This window comes from Mirounga leonina, unplaced genomic scaffold, assembly GCF_011800145.1.
Source record: "Mirounga leonina isolate KUSES-001 unplaced genomic scaffold, KU_Mleo_1.0 Mir_125, whole genome shotgun sequence".
Lineage (NCBI taxonomy): Eukaryota > Metazoa > Chordata > Mammalia > Carnivora > Phocidae > Mirounga > Mirounga leonina.
In genome coordinates, this window is record NW_023270305.1 from 72,790,084 (window position 1) to 72,816,087 (window position 26,004).

General features: G+C 41.1%; 1 protein-coding gene across 27 annotated transcripts in view; it reads left to right on the forward strand.

The window, feature by feature from the left end:
* The window catches only part of MAP4K4 (mitogen-activated protein kinase kinase kinase kinase 4), a 190,891-nt gene that overhangs the window by 58,127 nt on the left and 106,760 nt on the right, over window positions 1–26,004 (forward strand). For all 27 annotated transcript variants that reach the window (XM_035001817.1, XM_035001818.1, XM_035001819.1 and 24 more), the window contains exon 3: window positions 25,115–25,171. In XM_035001817.1, coding sequence (XP_034857708.1) covers window positions 25,115–25,171 — 57 coding nt within the window. The remainder of the gene's footprint in view (window positions 1–25,114; window positions 25,172–26,004) is intronic.

Consider the following 26,004-nt stretch of genomic DNA (forward strand, 5'->3'; position numbering starts at 1 on the left):
GTGTTACCTATGAAATACTGTTCCAAAAATTATTAATCAAAATCTAAGGTAAAATTGGGGATGGAAGAACAACAACAAAATAATATCAGGGAATAATCAGATAAATCCAAAATGTAAGCCCTTCTGTAAAGCAGCTGGTTTCATTTCCAAAAAGTCAATGCCATGGCTATCAAAGGAGTGTTGGGAGGGATTGTTGTAGGAACAAGTTAAGAAAAAAAATGGGGAGCGGGGATTAGAAACCTTTGAATATGGACTAGGTATTGGACGATATGGGGATTGTTGTTTTTCTTAGTTGTAATAATGGTGTGTGATAATGGCCAGAGAATATTCTTAACCTGTATTTAGAAATGAGGTTTTTTTCATGTCTGTAACTCACTTTGAAATGGCTCAGGGGGATATCTATCTTAATAAGAGAAGTAGATAAATATGTCACATGTTAACAAATGTTGGCTCCAGGTATTAGATATTCATTATATTTAGGACCATCACTTCCTTTTTTCTTTATGTCTAGAAATTTCACAATTAAAAGTAGAAAAATAGTATTTCCATTTTTGAGGCAATCACTCTGCAGCTTATATTTTAAAATGTAGGCACACACGAATTCTAAAGGTGTTTTTTTTGGTTGTTGTTTTTTTTCATATCGACTTTCGCCTCTTTTCAGCTTGCTTGTTGAATCTCTAATGATAAGGGACTGCATACCCTACACCCTGGCATGGGTGGTTGGGGAGGTGCTTGTAAATGCTCTTGACAGGCTTGGCACTGGCCTTGTGGCTGTCTCACAGGCCCAGCTGTGTCTTGGTCAGAGTATTGGACCCTCTTTGTCCTCTACTGCTTCTGGGGAGACTTCCTCCCTCACCTGATGAATTAAACTACTGTGAGCACCTGGCCTCTGCTCTGAGTCTTGAAGTTATGGAAGAATGAAGTTATTGGAGTGATTGTGCTTACTCTTTTTGAGTGGGTAGGGGCTGGACCAGAGGGGGAGCTGGTGGCAGTCACACAGGCTTAGAGGGAAGGAAGTTATGTGTGGGGTTTAGAAATCAAGTAAATTGATTTGATTTTTGTGTTATGATTAGCATAATCTTTTTAAATGTCTTATAGTTAGACTGGGAGGGCGCTGGAGGCTTGGGGTAGCCCTTAGCTCAGTCTTTGGGGTGTGGCTCAGGCTTCTTGCAAGTTACTTTTCTGTATAAATACAGATGCAATTTGAATTGATTGGGTAATTTTGAAGGAGAGTAACCTTAAGCCTCCAATTTCCAGCCATAATGAGATTTAGAGCCTTATTGTCTAAGAGTTGTTTAAGTTTTCTTTTAAAAAAGTTAAACATTGTGTATTTTTTCCTAACTTGTTTCTGGCTTCAGGATATCTAAGCTCATTCCCGTTATGTTTCCTGCACTAGGAAATAATTCTTTCAGACTCTGGTCACTTCTTTGAGAGATTTGTTGACAGTAAACAGGGGATGACTAAGTGGAACAATGGGTAAGTGGCCCAATCTGGTGAGAAAAGCCACCGAGACATATTTGGGATACTCCTTTAGGAAGAGTAAACCAACAGCCACACATACTTTGCAAACGAGTTACCTCACTAGCAGTTGGGCAGAGAGGTCCTAGAATTTAACCTGGTTTTTATTAGAAATTTTTCAAAATTCCAAAATTGTAAAGAGCTCATCTCTTCTCCCACAACTGCAGTTTTTCAGAAGCTCTTCAGTTTTCTTCAGAATTCAGAGAAAGGTAAAGCTGCTCTTTGAAGATAGAGGTTCTCCTTGGGGCAGTTTGCTTTGGCTTGTCTTTGGCTTTTGATTTTGCTGTAATCTGTTATGTCCAGATTGGCCCTGTCCTTTAATTCTCAGACCTCAGGAAAGTACACCGATACTATGCATTTGGTATAAACAAACATCTCACCTTTGGAGATGCTTCTGCCTCTATTTTTATTCAAACCAGAGTCTTCCCTGGGCAGAGTCCTCCCAACTGCTGTCTCCAGACTGGTCTCCCAGACAGGGATGTTCCCCTCTAAGTGGTACTGTTTGTGGGGTGTATGGCAGGTTGGCCTAGCCTTTAATTAGTCAGGAAATTTGCTTTAATAATTGCTGTAATAGTTTGGCTTCCTAATAACTGGGTTAGAACGAGCTGTAATACTCTGTTGCTTGTACTCAGACATGGTTTTTTGTTTTTTTGTTTCCCCCCCACCTTTTTTTTACTTTCCCATAAATAAAACTGCCTTTGGATTTGGAGGCTTACTATAAAGCAGTACTGTTCAAATAAAAGATTTGGAGAAATTAATTGAAACACAGATTTTCTTTATTTTGTTTCTTCATCATGCTTCCTTTTTTACATGTGGCCTATTACTGCAGTTACTTATACTGCCTCTCTAAGTATATGATTATCTTGCATTATAATCATAGTAATATTTTAATATAATGAGTTGGGGGCATCAAGGTTTGCATTTCCACATCCAGTTTAGGGGGTATTTGTGCTTTTCAGAAAGATTTTGATCTATTTCTTCTATAATTGACTAGTGGGCTTGGGAGATAGAGAACATTATTGTATTTAATACATGCTGCTTTTCTTTAATTAGCAGTAACTGCTTTTACCAGAGAATTAAGTGTTGGATTAGAAAAGACAAAGTTAGCTTCTCAAGGAGCAAAAAGTACTTGTTTTGAAACCCACAGTGGGGTCTTCAGTGTCCAGGTTTTGGCTTTGGTATTGTATGCTTTTGGTTTAGTCCTGATATTTTAAATTTTGCTTGCTTTTCCTTAATGTTAGTGTCTGCACAAACCATATAGTCCACTTTTTTTTGGTGTATACCTTGGGATACTGTGGTAGCACCTGTCTTGCCTACTCCTCAAGTAATAGTATGTAGCACTACGTGCTTCTTTCCTCTGTTAGTGGAAGGGTAGGTGGGTATGGGGTTAGATGGGCAGAGAGATTTGTTCCAAAGCAAAGTGTATTTCTGATATCTAGCCAACATCATTGGTGTTAGTATTTCTTGGGCAGTCTAAATCTAGAGGTTTTAGGAGATAGTTAAGTGTCTGATAACTCCCTTTTCTGCCCTTTCAGTGTTGCTTCTTTTATTTTAATAAAAAAAAAAAATTATTTATTTATTTAAGAGCATGAGAGTAGGGGTAGGAGCAGAGGGGGAGGCACAAGCAGACTCCATGCTGAATGTGGAGCCTGACGAAGGATCCCACAACCCTGAGATCATGACCTGAGCCGAAATCAAAAGACGGATGTTTAACTGACTGAGTCACCCAGGTGCCCCTGTTGCTTCTTTTTAGCAGAAGGCACAAATGCCTTTTGTTTGCTCTATAGTGAAAAGATGCCAGTTCTTAGGTACCAGGATGTCAGTGGCCACAGTTGGTATAAGCCTGTTCAAACCCTTCTAATTTAAACCCTAATAGTGTTTGGTTATAAAACTGAAAGGAGAAGAATCTTCGAAGGTCCGGAATTTTAGTTATTATGTACTAATTTTGTAATTATAGATGTATTATAATTAAAGAATATGTTTGCCTTTTGGTTTTGCCAAAATCTTTTGCATATGTTTGATATATGTCTTCTTGGAAAAAATTACAATTCACTAAATCTTAAGTGGTATTATGTGACTTCGCTTTTTTTTAATGTGAAATTAACTGCTTGATTATTTTAAAGTCGCATTTATTCCTGTCTTATCATTTTAAATATTTTATTTATTTATTTGACAGAGAGAGAGAGAGAGTGAGAGCAGAAACACAAGCAGGGGGAGTGGGAGAGGGAAAAGCAGGCTTCCCGCCAAGCAGGGAGCCGGATGTGGGACTCGATCCCAGGACACTGGGATCATGACCTGAGCTGAAAGCAGATGCTTAACGACTGAGCCACCCAGGCGCCCTCCTATCTTATCATTTAAACAAAAAAGCAGAGTGAGTTTCAGCTCCTCCTAACAAATACTTACTGAGTATTAGCTAGGTGCTAGAATTACAGTAGTGAAAAGTCAGCCAGGTAAGGTCCCTGCCCTCCTGGTGCTTACAGATGCATGAGTTCTTAAATAGAGGGTAGGGTGGTCATGGTGGATAGAATTTTGAGAAGACATAGGCTTAGTTGATAGGAGTGGAGTAGGGTGGGAAAATCATTGAAGATTTTTGTGGTATGAGCTTCTACATTATATTACAAATGAATTAAGTTCTCATGTTTGCATATTTTTTTTAAGTGTTTTATTTTTTAAAAGATTTTATTTATTTGTCAGAGAGAGCACAAACGGGGAGCGGCAGACAGCGGGAGAAGCAGGCTCCCTGCTGAGCAAGGAGCTGGATGTGGGACTTGATCCCAGGACCCTGAGATCACGACCTGCCATCGGCACGGCTTCTGTGCAGTTAAAAATATTGTAGTAGGAATGAAATTCAACCAGAGAGAAGGGCTAGAGACAATATTAGTGGCAGTAGTTTAGTTGGACTGTGGCTCCACTTAATGAGGCCAGATTCACCATTGCTGTTCCATCATTCACATAATGATTTGAGATGCACAGTGCTCCAGGATGGATGTCATAATACAGTCGTATTATGTTATTAATATGCAAACATGGGGACACCTGGGTGGTGTCAAGAAGTGTCGAGATTTTTGAGTCATGATTTTGAGCCATTTGTTGGGGGTTGTATATTTAAAGCCATGTCTGGAGGGAAATAGGGGATGACTGACCACTTTAACAGCTGACTGATATCAGTGAGATAAAGTTTTCTAGCTTTTATTAATTTGTTATCAGCAAAATTATGTTTCATAAATAAACTAGGAGGATGAACTAGGTGTGTTCATATTTCTTAGTTACTGTTGATTTATCATATCACTTGTTCACTTCAGCAAGTAAGTTTTGTACTTTAGATGCTGGTAGTTATTTCCAGTTAATAACATGTTAACATTCATGTCGTTTGGAGCATTCAAAGATGACCATTAAAAATATGCTTTAGGTCTAAATTTCACAAAACATTATATTTTTGTTCATTCTGATTTTTGTAGAATAAAAATATTACACTGTTAAACTCTGTGGTCATGCATATTCAGTTTAATGTGATTAGCAGTAGCTTGTCTTTTTATCTGGTCTCATTTCTTAAATAGAGGATGGGTCTTCATGTCCCAGTAGTCTCCTTACCTAATCTCCTTGGATTGGACTAAGAAGTCTAATTTGGGATTCTTAGAATTGCTGATGCTATCTTGTATGGCAGCCGGCCAGCCACAGGACCCATTATTTCCCAATAGGTATTTAGGCTGGAGCAGACAGCTGTCACCAGGTGGTGCCAAATTGTGGCAGGAGCCAAGATGAATGTGGATTGCACATATGGCTGCTTCTCTCCTCACTCCACCCCCACCCTCCCATGGGGAGGAGATGCTGGTACTTAACTGAGTGAGTAGCAAAGGGGAAGGAGCAAAAACAAACCTTGCACCTTCCTGGGGTCATGATGGTCCTGATTACCTTGGTGGGGAGAACTTTTTCTAGACCAGCAGCATCTGCAGTGAGATTTGAAGATGGCATGGCCGTTTTTAAGTTACATCTCCTTTGCTGTATCACTTACACTTAGGCCCAGGTCTTCTTTAAGCATGCCATCCCATCCCCTGTTGTCCCGTCCAGTTAGGCAAGCCCATTCTCCTTTCACATATCCTTCTGTGCTGGCTGCTCAAACTCTGCTGAGTTTTAGGAGCCTACTGGAAAGAACAGGGAGCATTTTCAACCTAATATTGTCTCTAGCCCTTCTCTCTGGTTGAATTTCATTCCTACTACAATATTTTTAACTGCACAGAAGCCGTGCCGATGGCAGTCAAGTAGTTTAGTTGGACTGTGGCTCCACTTAATGAGGCCAGATTCACCATTGCTGTTCCATCATTCACATAATGATTTGAGATGCACAGTGCTCCAGGATGGATGTCATTATTTGAAGAATTTGAAGCTATAATGAGAAGATGCCCGATTAACCCCATCCACTGTCATTCTTTAAATAGAAGCAAAATCCCTTCTTAATTTACTAAAATCCAAACACAATAGCTGATACCTTGTGATTGGTGGTTTGAAAATTAACTGCTGGTGGTCCTGAATTGTGGTTCATAGTGGGTCATCAGGGCTTCTTTTTGGGCCTCTCAAGTCTCCCACAGCATAGTAAAAGCCAGACCTCAGGCAAGACCTGCTGTCCCTATGCTATGTGATTGCTCTGCTAGGGTTCAAAGTTCTGTCGCCTAAGTGTGTTGAAAGAATGTTGCCCCAAATTGTTGCCCTTGGCCTCTACTTGAGTGTACCCCTCCCTGATGGAGAGGTCTGGGGAAGAGTCCCACAGATTTGTACTCAGCATCTCAACCACCTGCAGATCATTCAGAAACAAAGTCTTTGTTTCTTACTCCCTGAAAGGGCAGATTGTCTCCCCAGGACTTACAGTCCGCTGTCTCCCATTTTAAATAAATCCTGTATTCAAAGTTGTAGTTCACACACATGAAAAAGGACACCCAATAAAATTTCTTCAATCTTGATGAACTTTAGTGACTTGCAAAAAATTCTTTGATCTAAATACCAGCTGTAGGAACACATCTACTGATTGAGAACACAGCTATAGAAATATTTGTGTGTACATGAATTTTGTTCCTTTTAAATTGTGGATTGTTGTGACTCCCTTTCCAAAGATCAGATGTGATTATTTTGTGTGTTTCCATCCAAAAAGGATGAGAAAGAAAAGTTGCTACTGAATTTTCTGTTATCCCCCTAGTCTGGAATAATAGTGTGCTTCTCTTTCAGTGTTATGTGGCAAAAGTAGTGCACAAAGCACAATTTAGTGATGAAGTTCCATCTGGCATCTGTGATACAGAGGGTTTCATCAGTTTCATATAATGAATTGCTTGTGCAATCATGCTGTTTAATGCTTCTTTATATTAGCATGTCCTGGGCACTGTGCTAGACTTTCCACACATATCCTTACATTGGTCCTTGGCTTCTCCCTGAGGCATAAGTGTCAGTGAGGGGACTGGGCTCCTGAAGTTGAAAATTTTGCTCACTGCTTTATTTAATTACTCTGCTTTGCTTTTATCTGCGTTGGCTGGGTTCATTTTCTTTGCATTGGGTTTTCAGAAGGTGAGTACACCTTCACGTTGGTGTAGGATAGTGCTTTGTAAATGCTGCAGAATCTGTGATCTCCTGTCCTGCGCTTCTTTGTTCCCTAGTGGGCCTATGGTGGCCCAGCTTTTTCTCCTTGATAAGTAGCATGTGGGGTAGGAATGATAACTGCCCTTGTATCTTCCTAACTGGAGACCTGAATTGTAAGTTTGTCGCATGACAATGTCATAAGAATAGGAAAAGTAAAGGCCAGGAGGGGGAGGAAGGGAAGATAGTGCCAACAAAGCAAAATCCCTAAGCGGATATGTCTGTCTGTCTGAGGGGCCCCTCACTGAGCAAACAGGAAAAGAGGCTGAAGGTCCCAGAGGAGTCCTGGGTTTTGATTATTTTTGCTTCCCTTCAGTATTTAAATTTTATTTTAAAAATTGTCATAAAATAAAATTGACTTTTGTTTTCTTTTGGTGTACAAGTCTTTGAGTTTTAACACATGTATAGATCTAACCACAGTCAGAATACAGAACAGTTCCATCACTCCCGAAAGCCCCCTTTGTGCTATTCCTTTCAGTTCAGATTTTGAAGGAATGCCTTGGTGCTGAAGAGACTTACATTCTTACTAGGCAGGGCTCTTTGGTAGGACCCAGAAAGGGGCTGTTGAGGGGCATGGGTATGGCAGAAAATGGGCAGCCCCCAGTTCTTCCCAAGAAGCCTGGAGTGTACTCTCAGGTATGCTGGAGGCCTCTCCCTAGGAGTCTGTGATGGTGTGCATCTATTCTAGGTCTCATTGCTCATTGTATCACACTTCAGTGTTGCTTATCCTGGTAATGAGCTGGAGTTTCCTCTTCCTTTAAAAAAAAAAAAAAAAAAAGTCTGGATGATGATGGTTGTAGGCATTCATGGGTTTTGTAGTTGTATTTCAGGACTTCCCCTGTCAGTCTTAACCCTTCAAGCTTCCTGCCTATTGAGTGGCTTTCCAGGGCAAGTTATGGGGGGTAAGTTCCTGAGGGCAACTGGCCCACATCCATAAGGAACAACACGGGGTACCTAGCCCTAGAAAAGGGAGAACCCTGTCTACCCCAGAGGCAGGTGGGGGAGAGTCTGTACCTCAGAAGGAAGTCGACTCTTGGGTCCTATTTGGCCTCCTCCATTTGATTGTATTTCCTGTGAAGAATTTGTATCTGGCCAAGTTTATTCCTGTATGGTCTGTTGAGGTAGGGACTGCTGTGGTAGACTTGCCAGGGAGCCCCTGGGGAGAGATCATCTGAGCCATCTGAAGGTTGTACCTCTTCTTTGAGATTGCTTAAAGGTTGTGTTTACAAATGACTGAATAGATTTGTCATGCCATCTACCACTCATGACTTGGCCTTCATTGGCCTCCTGAGTATTCATTGAAAAACCATTATTGAGGGCCTGCCATGTGCAGGCACTGTGTTAGGGGTGTTACTTTTCCTGCCTCTAACTTAGGATCTAATAATTAGAAAGTCACCACCTGGGTGTTTGTTGTTTTTGTTGGTAGTGGGGTTTTTTTGGGGGGTGTGGGGTGGGTGCTTTGTTCCTTTAAAATAAAAATTCTTGAAGCATGGTGCAGTGAAGGGGGGCGGTGACCATACCTTCTGTTTGTCCAATGCAATGCCGGTTTACATCTGCTGTCCTAGCTTATGACTAGTGCCTCATTCATTCTCAAGTGTCCTGTTTGGATGATAAATTAATATGGTCGCCCCAGTGAAGGGGAAAAGGAGAGGAGGGCGCTTGCTTGGTCAGCCGCTAGCTGGTCGGTGTTTTTGATGGAGTACATCTGTCGTTTGGGCTTCTCCCACGCTGTCGGGGCCACACCTGTTTGTTTTACATGCCCAAGAGATAACAACCTTGCATTTGTTAGCTACCCCACGGTGCTTAACTTATCCTAACAGGGGAATCCAGGGTGATGGTGTTCTGGGGCTTTTTATTTTTTATCGAGAATGTGGGTTTTGTTGGTACATACTAGAGTCTTTCTGACATTACTCCTCATGGGGCCATTGTTGCAGTTACTCTGAATTCTGTAGAGGTGATTACAACATATGGTTGCTCAGGCCCCAGTCCTAGGGATTTTGATCTGGGTGAGGCCTAAGATGTATAATTACAAACAAAACAAAACACCCAGCAACAACAACAAAAATGGTGACCGATTGTCAGCTAGGGTTGAAGAACCACTGCTTCAGTCTCTGATTGAGGACACTTGGCCCATGGTAGTACGTACATATGTGAGTATTTGGAGGAGTGAGGGCTGTGGGGATTGCTGGAGAGCTCCTGCTGGCCTCCTGGGCAGCCTCTGCTCAGCTCAGCTCTACATCTTGTTTCCATGGGTCTAGGGACCCAGCTTTAACAAACCTTTTTTTTAAGAGAAACGTAAAACTTAAAAATCTGGGTTTAGAAATATGCAGCCTCTTCATTTTTGGGAAAAAAGCACCCTCTGCCACCACTATAGGAAATGTGATGTCCAGTTTAGCCAGTGAATTACCAAGGAGAAGAACCTTGCTATATTAGCATCTAGAAAGTGGCTTCAGGTCTTCGAACTCAGAAGAATTGCCTTTGTAAGATGCCAAGATAATCTGAAATGGCAGAAGCACAACCACAACAAGACGACACACTGAAGCTATGAATATGGCTCTGGTAATAGACTTTTGTTATCATTCAGCCATCGACTTTTGTGACCTCACAGCCCAAGTAGTCTCATACCAAATGTTAGTATGCAGTGATGTGTGCACCATAAATTTAGGGATTTAGTTTTCAATTAAAAATTTGTTGTGTTTTTTTTTTTTCCTGTTGTTGTTCTTGTTTTCCCCTCTTCCTCTGAGTATTGCCCTTAGAGGAAGAAGGGAGACTTTGGTTTCAGTGCTTGGTTAGAAAGTCATAATCAGGCTCTGCCAACAGAGACCTGATACCTCAACCTTGAGGATGGGTTTTGCTGAAAAGAAGCTGTGCAGTCAGGTGGAAAATGGAGAAATCTTGCAGCTCTTTTTGGTCCAGAGCCTCTGGTTTTGCCTCTCGCAGCCCTCTCTCTCTAACCCAAGCCTGAGCTTTGCAGGAGGACGTAGTCCATACTGAGAATGGTTTTGCTTGCCCAGAGAAAAGGTTCTGCGCTAGATGTCCATGTATGCTGGGTGGTGCCTGTTTTCACAGAGATGTTCTTGGGGCACTGTGTCTGCTGTTGACAGGAAGGAGTGGAACATGTTGCCGTTATTGGAGCTTGAATAGAACCACCATATTGCCTACAAGCTGCAGAGGATGCTGCCCTGGCTAAGGTAGTAGGGCTAGTGTGGCGTACCCTGGGGCGCCTGTGAGTTTTTCTGTGTAGATGAATTCTGGCTCAGAAGGTCCTGCAGGGCAAGTCATTCATCACCTTCTTCGGCTCTCTGCCCAAATGACAGGGTATCAGAGAGGCCTGCCTCCCTGACCACCAGTATAAAATAACAACCGCCCCCATCCTGGCACACTACCTCTCCTCTTCACTCTGCTAGGTTTCTCCCTGTAGTCTTTTTTTTTTTTTTATGCATCAGAACATACTCACAACAGCAGCACTGGTGTATTGCTCGTGTCCCCTCTTAGAATAAAGAACACAGACTTTATCTACTTTGTTCACTCTTGTATCCCTGGAGTGTGGACCTCAGAGCCAAGAACATTTTAGAGTGAGATGACCACACTTCTGAGAAGTTAAGTCATAAATCTGTCTAGTGGCAGAGTGAGCAGTTGACTCAGTGATCAGAATTTTTGTGTACTTCTAGTATCTTGGGTTTATCTTGGGAAAGCAAATTTTGGTGTCTTCGTGGCTTGAAGAGTTTCAATTCAGTGTTCTCTTTCTAATGCAGTTCCATAGGGTAATTTTGGCTGCCTGTGTCTGGGTTGAAGAGAACGACTTCCCTGGAGCAGCACATTCATTGCTTGCTCAGAGTCTATGAGACCTTGTTTTATCAGGGCGTTGTTCAAAGGGAGGGGCTGAACCACAGGGAGGCAAGAGTGGCACTGGGCATCTCCTGCCATCTCAAGTTAAACACGTTGAAGGACAGAGTTAATTAGGCAATTACATAGATTCGTGAGTGCTCACAGTCACTTATCCTGGATTTGCTTGGCCAGCAAACCATGTGAGGCCATGGCTTCTGATCCCCTAGGTGGTTTGGTTTCAAAGTTAGGGCTTTCTCCTTTGTATTATTTTTCTGAGTCCTGCCCTTTTATACTGATAGTCCCAGGCTTTTTGCAGACCTCAGTACAGAATCCTGCAAGGCAGGCACTGGATAGGAGGTGTCTTGTGGGGGTAGCAGCAGAACTTGGGGTGGCTCCTTGGCAACTGTCCGGTTTCTCAAGGTGCCTTGATGGCGACACCTGAGGCTGTGGAATGAGTAACGGGATGACTGAAAAGGATTAAGAAGAGTTGAGAGGAGAGGGCTTTGATAAAACAGCCTATTGAAATCTTCCCTCCGCCTGAGGGGGCAGGCAGGGAAGCAAATAAACTTGTATGGAGGCACATACCAGCAGCCCCTGACTGACCACAGGTGCTTCGTACCACGTTTCACATGCCAACTTCTGCTGCTGGCTATTGTCAGTTACTGAGATGGGAGCAGGTTCTGGAATGCAAACCTTTAGCTTTAAATTGCTATGGCCTGTGAGAAAATGTGCTGATCCAAGTCACTGATTCAGGTACCTAGAGCTTTGAAGCCGTTTTGCCCTCTTTCTAGCTGTGTGACCTTGGGCTAGTTTTCCAATCTCATGGAACCCCACTTCCTTTCTTTCTATAAAATAGAAATGGTTTTCTTCTTTGTAAGGTTGTTGCAAGGGCTTCCTGTGCTTTATATTAAAGTACTTGTATATTTTTTAGTGTGCCAGGCACAAAAATACATGTTATTGAAAATATTGTGGAAAGAATGAACACACAGTGTGTGCTTCTTTACCATCTTTTCCTTTGTGGGATGGGAGAGATTTATTTGTTGGTAGGAAGAAGGAAGAAAGGAGGAGACAGAAAAATAGAGGGAAGCATAAATATCATCCCCATTTCACTTTGCCTTTTCATTGAATTATGAAATGTGATCGTTGCATGGCGTGTCTTACAGAGTAGTCAGGGAAGGCGGTCAGAACACTGCCTTTATCAGCCCTACGGAGTTTATGTAAGCCCTAATAAAGTCCTAAAACTGTTTTTTATTTTATTTACTTATTCACAAAGTCTTTCATTGTGATTCTAATTCTGAGAAAGCTATAATATAATGGGTGTGCACAACTCAAAAAGAAACGGTTACATAACTGAGGAAAATTCATCTGTTTTTATAATATGGTTCTTTGTAGTAGATCATGATTTTTAACAAAAGATGCTTTGAAGAGAGAATTTTCTTTTTCAAATGCCAAGGCAAGAGTTCTTCCTATTTTCTTTGGAAATATCTTCTAAGCTGTCAATTATCTTTATTGATTTTGACCTAGTTAAATTTTAGATGGACATGGTATGAGTTTGCATGAGCATACTTTGACTTTGAAAACTTGAGTTGATGGTATGAATGCATCATTTCTGGTAAGAGATGCTATCAAATGGACCTCAAAGGGAAATTCTAAGGGTGGGTTTTCTCTCAAATCTCTTTTTTTAAGGAAGAATAGGGGAATTATGAGGAATGAATCAATTCATGAATATGCTTATGAATATTCAACACAAGCATATTAAGGGTTGGATACAGACTTTGAAAACCAGAAGGAAATAAGAAGTATGCCCTCTACACTGTGTCAGTGCTGAGGACACAGCAGCAGAAGTAGTTGAGGTTCAGAAACTAGGTTATATTTGTATTTAGAAATCTTACAGGGAGACACGAAGCTGCTTACAGGATGACATCATATGAATACTGTAAATATATCTGGGTTCAAGGGCAGTGTTAGTGTCAGCTTCTTGAAGTGCTGAGAAGAGGTAAGGAACAATTTGAAAACCTTAATTAAAGGTTGGGTTGGTGATAAGTAGGAAGGGACCATAGGCGGATCAGGAGCCCAGAATGGAATCGGAATCCCTTGCATCGTTTAATCTCTTGCCTCTTTTCTTTTCTTTTCTTTTCTTTTCTTTTTCTTTTCTTTTCTTTTCTTTTCTTTTCTTTTCTTTTCTTTTCTTTTTTCTCTTCTCTTCTCTTCTCTTCTCTTCTCTTCTCCTCTTCTCTTCTCTTCAATAATCTCTACACCCAACATGGGACTTGAACTCATGACCCCAAGATCAAGAGTTGCATGCTTTACCAGCTGAACCAGTCAGGCACCCCTAATCTCTTGCCTTTTGATTTGTGTCTGAAACTTCCAACTCTTTTTCTCTGTCTAGGCCAATGAGAAGAGTTCGGTTTGAGTGCTTTAGTGATGCGTGAAATGATATTTCAATATTGAAATTGTGCTGTGGGTAAATACTGAAAATCTGGTGTCCTGTGGGTTATGGGGAGAAATGTAGGGGAGCTTTTTGGTGGAGTAGGGGGTTAGTGATTGGAGGAGAAGGAAGGGAACCCACAAAATTCTGTGTTTCATCTTTTGTGGGTAAATGGTTAGACATTGTAATAAACAAGCTTTTCATTAAAATTCACTGCTCTGTGTATGATGCCTCCTAGAGTCTTATAGGAATCACGGGAATCCTGGAACTCTGGGCTTCAGCACTATGTCTGCTCTGGCTTCACAGTGGTTGGTGTAGTTGAGCCCTTTTGGTTGTTATGCTGTGGTGTAACACTGGGCTCCCCAACTGGTCGATCAGGTCACAAGGCCGCAGTTCCCTTCTCTGAGTCTTTCTTATCTCCTCATTTGAGAAACTAAAAAGTTAGACCTATATATAAAAAAATAAAGACAGGATTCCCTGCTTTGGAGTTAGGGACCTGTGGTCACCTTACATAATGCTAAGGGAAGGCCAGAGGAAGAGGAGTTCAGATTGAGGATTATGTTAAGGATAAACATGGATCATTAGTATTGTGGTAATTTAAAAAGGAAGTGTAGTATATGATGTGGTTTTACGTAAGAAAATATTTCAGTGTCTAATAGTAGTTACAGGTACTGTTAATTTGTATGGGGTCTCAAGAGAAAAATGCTGGTTGTGTATTTTGTTTGAAATCTTAATGAATAGACGTTAATTACATTGTGATAGATTTGTATAAGTAGGTTTATCTCTCCCTCTGCCCAAAGATATCTCACATTGGAGGGAAACATCTAGCATGACCATGGTCGTTTTGAAATTGGGAAGGTTTGACCTTGAAGGACCTGCCCCCTGCCTTGAAAGCTCCTCAGATGCCATGCTCAGCCGTGCTGACCTCTCTGCCGATGGCACTGCTGCCCTGTCGGTGCTCTCAGTCATGATACTGCCCCCTGGCACCAGGGCTGCCGCCTCGTGTGTGACCTATTGCAGAGGGTTATGACTGTCACCATTTCACACAGGAAGCAAATGATGTCCAGAAGAGGTTAAGTAACTGGCCTGAGGTCGCCCTCCTAGTGTGTAGTGGACTTGGGCTTTGGATCTAGGGCTCCCGGCTTCAGTGCCTGCTTTGGGTGCCATTCTTCTGTAGTATTTGAGTATCTTACTATGTGAAATAAGAGGAACTGATTTTTAAATTTTCTTATTTTTCTCCCTTAAAAACATTAATAGAAATTTTTATCATAACAATAGCAATCATACAGAAAAGTAGAGAAAGGTGAACTCACCATTTTTTGTAGCTTGAGACCGTCAACAAATATGAAAATAATGTTCATTACATGCAGTTCTTGCTGTGAGAGCACTTAAGTAGGGAATGTGTGTTCTAGGAGTTGTGCATTGTATCTCCATTGGTCATTTTCTTTTGTCCAGTGCTTAGTTAAAATACCGTCAGGAGTATAGTATTTTAATGTATCTTGAGAGAGTCATGCAGCAATCAAATTTCAGTTCTAGCATTACCACATTGACTACTTAGCTGTTGAATATAGCATACTGTATCTCATGGTGGCTAATAACTTTATTCATATGTTTGCCTATAGTAAAGGATATGGAGTTTGTTATGCTATTAGACATTCTTTTGTTATTTTAAACTAAAATTGCTGAATCTGAAGTCAGTTGAGTTTTTCAGATAATTAGGGGGAAAGGCAGTTGCATATGCGTATTAAATGTTAGTGATAGCTTGTTTGCAGAATCCCAGATCTCTTGTTTTAGATGCTTGGATTTGAAGATTTTCCAGTGCCTTTTCTTTTATTATTAATCTAAGAATAGATATGCTGATTTTTTTTGTCCTTTGTATTTTCTGAATGCTTACTATTGGTGCTTTTTAAATTTTCCAGTTTCCCTTTTAAAATAGGATTCCTCACACTTGGTACTGTAGTCCAGCCACTGGCTCACGTGAGTACCATACCACGGGGCTACTGCCTCCTTTGAAAGGGGCACTGTCCTCTTTAATGCAGCTTTACTAGGTGTCTTTAAAAAGCAGCTGCCCTTCCTTCCCACCTGACCCACTACCCAGCCATATCCCTCCGTGTCTTTGAAGGAATTATGATAAACTCTCGTGGCAGCATTTCTTTTCTTGCCCCTTTCATGTATGTGTCCATCTAAATTGTCTCCACTTCTCAACATGAAGGTGCTTTTTGCTACAGTGCTGGCTTACCTAACTGGAACTTGCTTGCTGTCTGTCCAGCAAACACCCCCCGCCCCCCGCCCGCCCTGCCGAATCTGTCCTAGAACACAGCTGAAAATGACAGAACAAGCATGCAGAACCCAGATGACTGAGCCCTTTCTTTGTAGGAGTCAGAATATTACCACCTTACGTAATATTCCCTGAGGCTGTCACTTAATTGCAAGGACAGGATAGTAATTGATGTTGATAATAATTTCCCTGAGCCATTAAGAAAAGTAACTTTAATGTACTCAAGATTTCAGGATTTGGAAAGATTTCCATCTAGATTGGGCTTTTAAAGAGAAAAGATGTATGCATCAAAACGACTCATTTATTGGGGAGTGGGCACTAGAAAAAAGTTTTTCATGCTGATTATTTTGATTGTAATTCTTAGTAGACATTAAATCTGTACATTCTCTGCTACTGAGGCATAATTTTCTTTTTTTTTTTTTTTAAGGATTTTATTTATTTATTTGACAGAGAGAGAGAGAGCAAGAGCAGGACACAAGCAGGGGGAGTGGGAGAGGGAGAAGCCGGCTTCCTGCTGAGCAGGGAGCCTGATGTGGGGCTCGATCCCAGGACCTGGGACCATGACCTGAGCCGAAGGCAGACACTTAACGACTGAGCCACCCAGGCACCCCAGCATCATTGTCCTTAAAGGGAATGTTGTTCCAGATAAGATAGCTCCAACCTAAGAAAGACATAATTCTATATTGAGGTCTTTAATTTTAAACTCTTGAGGGAATAGAAGCACTGTCTTCTTATTAAATTGCAAGTGTGGACTGATCTCCTAACGCTCACATATTCCTGTGCTTTCTTTGCCTTCCTGCTCATCCACAGCCCTGATCATGGAAGGGAGGAAGAGGCAGATAAACAGTTGTTGACTGTAATGAGAAATATTAGTTACAAGGATTAAATGTGCAAAAATATGAACCTACTTACCTCATACTTGTTTGGGTTGTGGAGAAGTGTGATGGGAAAAGCAGGTGTCGGTGGGGATATGTTGCCATTATTCCTGCTCTGTTGTAAGGAGGTGTTTAGAAGACTGAGGTGTTTCCTGAAGTGCTCTGAGCTGTCTCTCTCAAGTTAATTATGTGGTTCCTTATCTTAAATGGCTTATGGAGTGCTGTCTGGGTAAATATGCCTCTCCTCTTTGGTTGAGTTTTGGAATTTTCACAGACACTTCCTAGAAAAGAGCACTCAGGAGTGGGGGGACTGTGGTTTTGGGTTTACAGTGCAGAACCGGTGAAGCTGGTCTTTGCCTTTGGGGTGGATGGATGTGGAATCTTAGAAAAGAGTGGTCAGTGGATTTCCCAGTACTGAGCTCATGCCATTCACACATGGTCATGTAGGTTCATATTTGTCCTTTGAAATAAGGAAATATAAGGGGGAGCAGATTGGAATTTAAAAAAATGGTTTAATCTTTATTAGGGCAGTTTTAGGTTCATAGCAAAATTGAGAGGAAGATACTGAGATTTCTATATACCCCTTGTTCCCACATGTGCATAACCTCCCCCATTATGACATCCCCCACCGGAGTGGCACATTTTGTACAATTGATGAATCTACACTGACATGTCATAATCACTCAGAGTCCATCGTTTACATTAGGGTTGCTCTTGGTGTTATACCTTCTGTGGGTTTGGACAGATGTATAACAACCTGTATTCATCATTATGGTATAGTACAGAGTAGATTAACTTCCCTAAAAATCGTCTGTGCTCCACTTGTTCACCCTCCCTTCTCCTGTTGGAATTTTTAAGTTGAACTATGTGTGATGTGATAAGACATCCTGGGGAGAAAATTGGCACACTGGGGGCATAGCCCCACTGGTGTACGTCCTTCCTGCTCTCTGGGTGTACTTTCTTGTCTGTAAAATCAGCTGTTTTGTTAACTAGGCTTGCCTATCCTTTCAGCTCCTGGAAATTTCAGAACATAAGTTCTTTGTTTTTATTATAAACATATTTGACATTTCTTAGAGTTTATGTGTTATAAATCTGACCTTCACATATCAAAACCCCCAGCTAAGACAATGAGTGTATATGTTACTGTAAGTAAATACTGTATAGTCCAAAAAGGATATGAGGGCTTGAATTTGGGCTTTTTAATACAAGCTTGGAAAAGTGATTTCCAAACTTCAGAATGCATAAGAATCACTAGAGACTGGCTTAAAAAGTCATGGATTCCTATACCCCACTTAATGGAATTCTCACGTGTCAGTCTGGGATGGAGCCTGGAGATCTATACATCATGGGTGAAAGTGAGTGATTTTTGTAATTGACTTTGACATGCTTAATAGAAATACTTAACATCTCTCTCTCCCATAGTAAACCTCTTATATCTAAAATATTACATCTGCAAACCAATAGAACACCACTAAAAAATCATTAAGATCAAGTAACAGTTCCCAAGTTGGATGGGAATGAGGAGCAGCTGGTCCGTTGCCTCTTCTGCGGCAGCCATACACATCACCCCTTGATGGAATGCCCTCTTCCGACTCAGTGGGAGACTGGCATCTTCTTGGTCGGGTGCAGAGTATGAAAAGCTCCTTTTGTCCTTATGTTTGGAGAGAAGTGATGCAGTTTTGTGACAGATCTAGTCCTGGGTGAGTTGCTGAGTTCTCCCCCTTCCTCCTGGCCCGTTGATACCTGTATAAACTGTCCCTTTCTGGGATTTGGTAAGGAGTATTTGCAGTTCAGATCTCAAGTGATCCGCATCTTGTCCTTTGATGATCTTTGAGAGCATCGGGGCAATCCTTGAAGGCCCTGCTACAGCCTCCATGGTGGGTCTACACTATTAGCCTCACAGTGATGGTCCCTTTAACAACACCTTCTGCGCCTCGTGCCAGAGCAGACCAATTGGTGTCACACTGTCCTGTTTGCTAAGTGTTTCTGCTACAGAGTACAGTGTTTCTCTGTCACCATGTTAGTGCCCCTTCTTGTGGATTTTTTTTTATACCCCTGTAAATTATAAACTTCCTGAGGGCTGATGTGGTGTTTTATCTCCCCTGGAAGCATAGGGCATGTCCTGGGCACTGGTTAAAAATAGTCAGTCTTCAGTTCACTGAGTTTTGGTGTTGATGGGTTTTTCTGTTAAGCAAATAGAAAACCAATATAAGGAAGTTAATCTCTGGAGTTTTTATTTCAGGTTAAACTCAGCAGAAAGGAAAAGCATTCTGATCTCCAGTATTTATTGAAAGAAAATTTATGGTGATATGAACAAGCCTGTTCATATGGTGATATGAACAACAAACAAGCCTGTTAACGAGTTTCAGAAAGCCAAGGGTGAGGGGCTTGAATGTGTTCACATATACCTTCAGATTCCCTAAAGAATTCCTTCAGGATGTTCTTTCATTGACTTTTACTGATTTATCATAGGAGAGTAAAGTCAGATTAAGTTTTTATTATTGGTTACTACATTTCCATGTTTGATTATAATCACTTAAAATATTTATGTTACAGAATAGTATACTTGGCAGCTCCTATGTAAGTTGGTTTAATGGGGCGTTTGTGGTCATTTCTGTTTTAAAGTTTACAGCCTTGATATAGGGAACAAGTCTGGGTATGAATCTTGAGCTGATTAACTTAACCACTTAATCTTTTTAAAGCTTCAGTTTCCCTTTCTATGAAATGGGGACATTGGTACCTATGTTGGGTTGTATCAGGAGTAAGTGAAAGTGCATAGATAATGCTTTGTTCACTACATGCCCCAAGAGTGGGGACATCCTGGTGCCTTGTGTCCTGTTCTTACAGTCCTCTCTCTCGTACTGGAATGCTTCCAAGGAGTCACAGGGGTCATACTTGCTGGAGTTCAGGCTGTGATGTGCACCCCTCTGGGTTGTTGAGGGAAGAAAATATTTGTTGTTCCTGAATTGTGTTTACTTATCTTGCAAAGTGTCATAAATTTAATAGAGTTTTCTTCTCTAATAGTCTGTCCACTCTCTCAGGCTGAGTGAGTACAAAAACTTTATGATTCTGTGAAGAAAGGTAAGAGTTAAGTAGGAAGCTCTGAGTGCAGAAAAGGAGCTGCTAAGTTGCAGTGCAGGTCCTTGTTAAGGCATGCGATGCTGATGCCGTATAATGACAAGGGATGATTGGTGTTGAACAGCAGCATGACCATCCCCGAGGAGACGAGTCCTGAGTTAAAGACTTGGTCTTTCATTTCTTAGATTCATTTGCACCCCCTCTAAGTTTCCTCTTGTGAATGAGACCATCAGATTTTGCCTCTCAGTATGAAGTTTTGTTTTGTTTTAAGATTTTATTTATTTGCGAGAGAGAGAATGAGAGACAGAGAGCATGAGAGGGAGGAGGGTCAGAGGGAGAAGCAGACTCCCTGCCGAGCAGGGAGCCCGATGCGGGACTCGATCCCGGGACTCCAGGATCATGACCTGAGCCGAAGGCAGTCGCTTAACCAACTGAGCCACCCAGGCGCCCAGATTTTGCCTCTCAGTAAGCATATGTATTCATTAAGCGTGTTTTAATGGAGTTAACTGGGGGTCTAGGTAAAGATTATGTAACATGAGTTAGTTACCTAGTAGTTGGTGATATGCCATCTTTTTCCTCTTGGGATTTAAAAGCTTCCCTTGGATGCTGTTCCTTCTGCCACTAGGTTCCTTTTTGTGGATTAGTGACAGACTTCATTAGAGACAGACGGACAGGCTGCCACAGTGCCCTGCATTTTAAAGCCACATGGTGTGTGTGCATGTTTTTTTTTTTTTCTTTTCTTGGAACATGTATCATAAATGTAATGCATATTTGCAGATGCAAGGTGGCAGTTTCGACTCTGTAACAAACATGAAGGAGAGTTAGAAATTTAGGGCATTTTCCTTAGCTTGAAGGTCTATCAGGAACAGTTTGAGTTTTCCTTTTTAAAAAAGAAACATTCATTTCCCCCATTTAAAGACCAAAAATGAATCAAATGCCACAAAGGTTGCTCTACTAAAGGGGACAATTCTGGTTAGTGTGAGCCAGTTTGTGTGAAATATTTATTGCAGCAACAGTTTTAATTACAAATCTTGGTAACCCTTTAAGGGCATTGAGGGGAAATAATTTAAGCTATTTCTTTAAAAACAAAGGACCTCAGTAGAAGGAATTTGACAAGTTGGTAGAAATGGTAGGAGTCCATCCCTTGCATTTTATAGAATCATTGTGGAAAGGGAATCCGGCTGCCATTGTACCATGGGCAGATAGCTTAATAACATTCACCTCAGAGTTCTTTATCTGTAGAATAGGATAATGGCCTGTTTTGCTGGCCTTCATCAGATTTTTTTAGGAGCTATAGCTGTGAATGGTATTTGGGGGCTTTTCCTCATTGGGTGCCTCATAAGTGCATTAATGTTCACATGGTGCCTCATATAAAAAGCCAAGGGCCTTTAGTCTCTTCCTTCTGGCATTTTATAACACTGGATGGGACACCATGTCCAAGAAATGAGGCAATAGGTCAAGAGAGTCAAGTTCATAAATGGATGTTAGGTATGTATATTTAATGCTGACCAAATCATATACTGGGGTGTTCTAAAAGTGGATGATACAATGGAAAGAAAGGTCCTATTATTAAGTTCCAAACCTCTCCATGCACAGGCTAGGCATTTCAGTGACACAGCATGCTGGATCCAGACTCAGATGAAGGAAAGTGGTCATACTGGTCATCTGTAGGGAGCAAACTGCATGAAGCAGCCTTTAGGAGATGGTATAGAGGTCAGAGTGGAATGATAAGAGTACATGTGAAGCCTCAGACTTCAGTGAAATAATGCCTTTGCTTGTATCCTTGAGTTGCTAGCACAATGCAGTTGGTTATGATTATGTGTATTTTCTCTTCATGTACTACGGAGGGCCGTTGGTTATAGCTCTAAAGTGATGCCAAGGGAGCACGGATAGGGCCTCCCTGATGGGTGGGGGCACCTGACTTTTGTAGACTTAAGCTTGTAACCTACCCCGAGAGTAACCTTTAATATATTCTCTCTGGGGTAGTGTTGAGTAAATCATGGACAGATTTTTATCCTTTCAAACAACTCTTCATATGACCTCCTTTGTGCACAATTATATGCATATAGATGTTTGGTGCATTTCAGTCCCAGCTGTAGTTTTTCTCCTTGGGCTGTTGCTCGCCATTTTGGTTCTTTTTTGCAAAGATAACCTATCTGAGTGGATAGATTATTATTTGTTTCAAATTTAGAGGTTTTCTTTTTAAAAAATAATTAGGGATGTACATTACTTTCGTACCCTAACTGCCTTTCCCCATATTGGCCATGCTTTTTGAAAATGAGAAATGGGCCTAAATTGACTAGGGTTAGGGTAGTGGCAAAGGGAATTAAGGAGAAAGGGTTCGCATAGACCTCTGGTGGGAGTGGAGAGAGGAAGACTCTCATCTTAGAGCCCACTATATGCCAGATATGATGGCCAGAGCTTTATGTACTTTATGCATTTTATTTCTAGCCTGCCTATTCTAAAAAGGACATTGGGATCCTACAGTGATCCTAGGAAGCTTTCCCAAGGAAATATATAGTAATGAAGTGGTATCAGAGAAATGAAAGCCAGAATCCCAAATCTCATTTCTTTCAGTATGTTGTCTTGTTTCTTAGAAAGGAGGGAGACAGAATTCTTAGTTTCCTGATTTAAATTTAAATTTGAAATGGACCTAATTTTGGAAGACCTGGTATGCATTAATGAAGACTAATGCTTTTGCATGGTCTACCCTCTGACACAAAAATAATTGATTAGTTGTTAGGTCCTGATTCTCTAATCCCTTAGTAAGGGAAACTCATGTTCTGTGTGAAACAAATACCGAGTGAATTCACAACTCTAAGCTTTTATGCCACTGTCAAACTGCTAAGTTTTGAGAATACTCCTGTGGTCTTGAGTTCAGGCATAGAGGGAAATACTGCTATATTACATAAACATCTGGAGTGGTTTTTCCCCTCCCCCACACCTCCCCTAACACATTCCCAGCACAGTGCTATTTATCTCTTTAAAAAGAACAAAAGCTGGGGGGCAACTCTTGTGACATTCTCTCATCATTTGGTTCTGTCAGCAAGAAATTTGTTTTAGTAATTTGGAAATAACCCCACTGCAGGAAGAGTAATCAGTATGTGTTTCCAGTTTTGAGGGCTGCCTGGATGCTAAGGAGATAGATGATCTTTGTGTCTCTTGTATAGAAAGCACTGGAAGGTTACCTAATACTCTGTTCTCCTGAGTTCTCCTCTTTGCTCTTGGATTTAAGGAAATCATAATTTGGCTTCATGGTTCTGTTAACCAGTCATAGTCATGGGAGTTGTTTTGATACTATGCTAATAAATTAATTTTCCATCTTCAGGGAAACAGGGTCCAATTGTATTTTATTGCCGTATTTATTAATTTATTTACCATTGACCGTGGGTACTGCACGGCTCATTGCATTGTAGTTATTCTTCATGATAGACCTGTGAGTGAAGTGGGCACCACTGTTCCCCTCTTGTACAGACAGGAGGCTGAGGCACTGTTATGTTATCAAGTGGAGGACATGAAGTGTGGACACAGTCTTGATGCTGGAGTCCATGCTCTGGGTCACTATCCTGTAGCTTTAGGATCCTGCCAATGCCCATGACATGAAGGACAGCTCAGTTTCCTGTGTATTAGTGCTTAGTACAGAGCTGGGGTTTACAAAGCTTAAAAAGGCTGAGGTTACAGATCCAAAACACACATAGGCAAAAATTTTAAATGAGTGATTCAGGAATGGGCATTATGAAAAGATACTGAATCTTGGACAGACAGGTAGTAAAAAATGTCAGTAGAATCAGAAATATGGGAGCCCATATAACATTCATAAATTACTACTTTCCTGACACACAGTTGTATTCCATTCTGTACGTCTCTGAGGTGGAGCTTCTGTAGATGTCAGATGGCTTCTTAGATCATTTTGTGTGCTGTATGGTAACACATATACAGGGAAGCATTTCTCTTTCAGAATTATGGGTTACTCAGCTGTGAATGCAGAAAGAATTCCAGACTGTTCAGCAGGGCTGTGTGACGATGTTGGGGAAGGTGTGATGATGGAGTACTGAAGCCACAGTTGAGGGGACAGTTCAGATCTGCTGAGGCTGGCCATGCTGGAAAAGCATGCTTGTGGAATGGTAGCTGGGAAATAGCTGACAGGGCAGGAGGCAGTTCCTTGGGCCGTGGACCAATGTGGGACAAGCCTGCTCCCATCAGAAGCAGAACTTGAGACGGCCTAAACTGCAGGTGTGTGTGTTGTGGGAGTTGGTGCCCCCACTTGCATGGAAGCACTTTTGAAGACGAGGAAGGTAGTTCACTTTAGAGGGAGGTGGTGGTATCTGTGGGTCGGTGAGAGTTGGGATGAAGTTCTTGGCCTGTGGATTTTATTTGTCCTGGCTACCTGTATGTTACTTTGTTGTGTAGTTCTTGCTCGTGAACTGCTGGGCCATTGCAGGACTCCATGCCACCATGACCTCATATAGTTGAGATGTAATTGTAATACAGTGTCATTTTCATGAAGTTGTTTTGTCCTAGATGTAACTTGAGTTCCCGGGTAAGCTTTCCAGACTAAATGGAGAGCTTTCCTCAGGTTTCAAGTTCTGAAGTTCATAACTGTTCGTCATGAGACCACAAGCGAGGCAGGAGGCTCTTGGGAGATATAGTGATGTTCTTTCTGTTTTACATTTGTTGAAGAAGGACCATTGTCCACAAAGTCCCGGGGTAGATCAAGCCCAGGAGATCTGGGTAGCTCTTTGTTACTCACCTGAGGAATGGCCACCAGAGCACTGCAAAGAGTGGATGGAGAGACACAGGGCTGACAGGAATTAAATGTAGTCCTGTTCATCTGGGTGAGAGATTGACCTCACATTGGTTTGAAATGCCCAGGGAGAGAAATAATGAGTTTTAGGTCCTAGGTGAGGAATTATACTATCACTGTAAGAAGACTCTCTCTCTTTGTGCATCATCCCTATCTCTTTGTACACTCCCTTATTCTGGGTAATTATTCTCCAACTTCCCTACCATGGGACTGCAGGAAAGCTTCAAAGAAGACTGTCAGTATAACTTTTGTAAAATCAAGTAATGGGTCTTGGGAGTACACTAGGGAAAAATGACTGCTATCCATTTCTGAAAATAAATATCAAGAGGCTTTTTTGGGTCATTTCATTCATGCAGAATGTTAAGAAAGAATATGTGGTCAACTTGATGTATAGAAGAAAATATTTAAGTTGCTTAGGTTGAGAGGTAATGATATGCAAATTGAACCTGAGAAAGAAAGGAATTGATACTTTATCAAAACTCATTGGCTCTATTACTAGTCTTGTTTATTAAGTGGAGTTCATTGGTATTACAACCCATATTGTTCTACTGGAGAGCACGGGACTATTTCATCATCACTTTTGGGAAAAAGTACAAAAGAGATAATTTATTGAAACTTCAACCATCCTGTTCTAATGATCATGCAAAACAGTGGTGCCAATTATCTTTCTTTTCTCTGTTTTTCAGGGTCGACATGTTAAAACTGGTCAGCTGGCGGCCATCAAAGTTATGGATGTCACTGAGGTAAGGTTGGGTCACAGATAATTTTAAAGAAATCATTATATAAAAGACAAGATCCTCCTGTCCCTCCAACCCCAATTTAATAATATTGTTTTGTTTGTAGAATTGATCTTCAACAAATTGCCCCCCTGTGACATGGTGGGTTCATAAGGCCCAGCAGACTAGTTGGCTTAAATTGTTGCAGATGGTCCCCAAGTAACTAGGAATCAGTAGCATTTTCTTTAAAAAAAAAACAAAAACAAAAACAAACTGAGTGATGTCATCCTTGGCTACTTAATGGACCATAATTGGAAACATCTTCTCTAATGGAAAAGAAAAAATTTGAGAAGGGATCGTGGAGGTCACATGAATAGGGAGATCGAGGGGTGTGGGATGGGGAAAAGCTTCTCTAGGGTATTAGGCCACATTTGGGCCATTTCTTTTATTTTTAACATGGGGAAAGAAAACAGATCCAGCCAAGTTCCCAGAGGTTTGAAAACAGAAACATCTGGTAGAATGCTGAGCAGATTGTTGGCAAAATTTAGTAGCAAAAAATAGTTCTTGAAATGGTCACATGAGGATTTACTCTGTAGCTTTAGATGGGAAAGAGGAGAGATTAACTCACACAAAAGTAAGTGTATATGTTCCTGAAGTCCATACTTAACTTTTTAAAGATAACCATGGACTGTAGTGAACCAAATCCATTTTACTTTATTTTTATTTGAAATTTTACTTTTTATTCTCATGGTTACTTCTAACTTACCTAATTATGAATAAGATTTACCATCATATATCACAGATTTTAGAGAGAGTTAGCTAGCAGCCATGGGGATCTGGGATATCTTTTTTAAATTTTA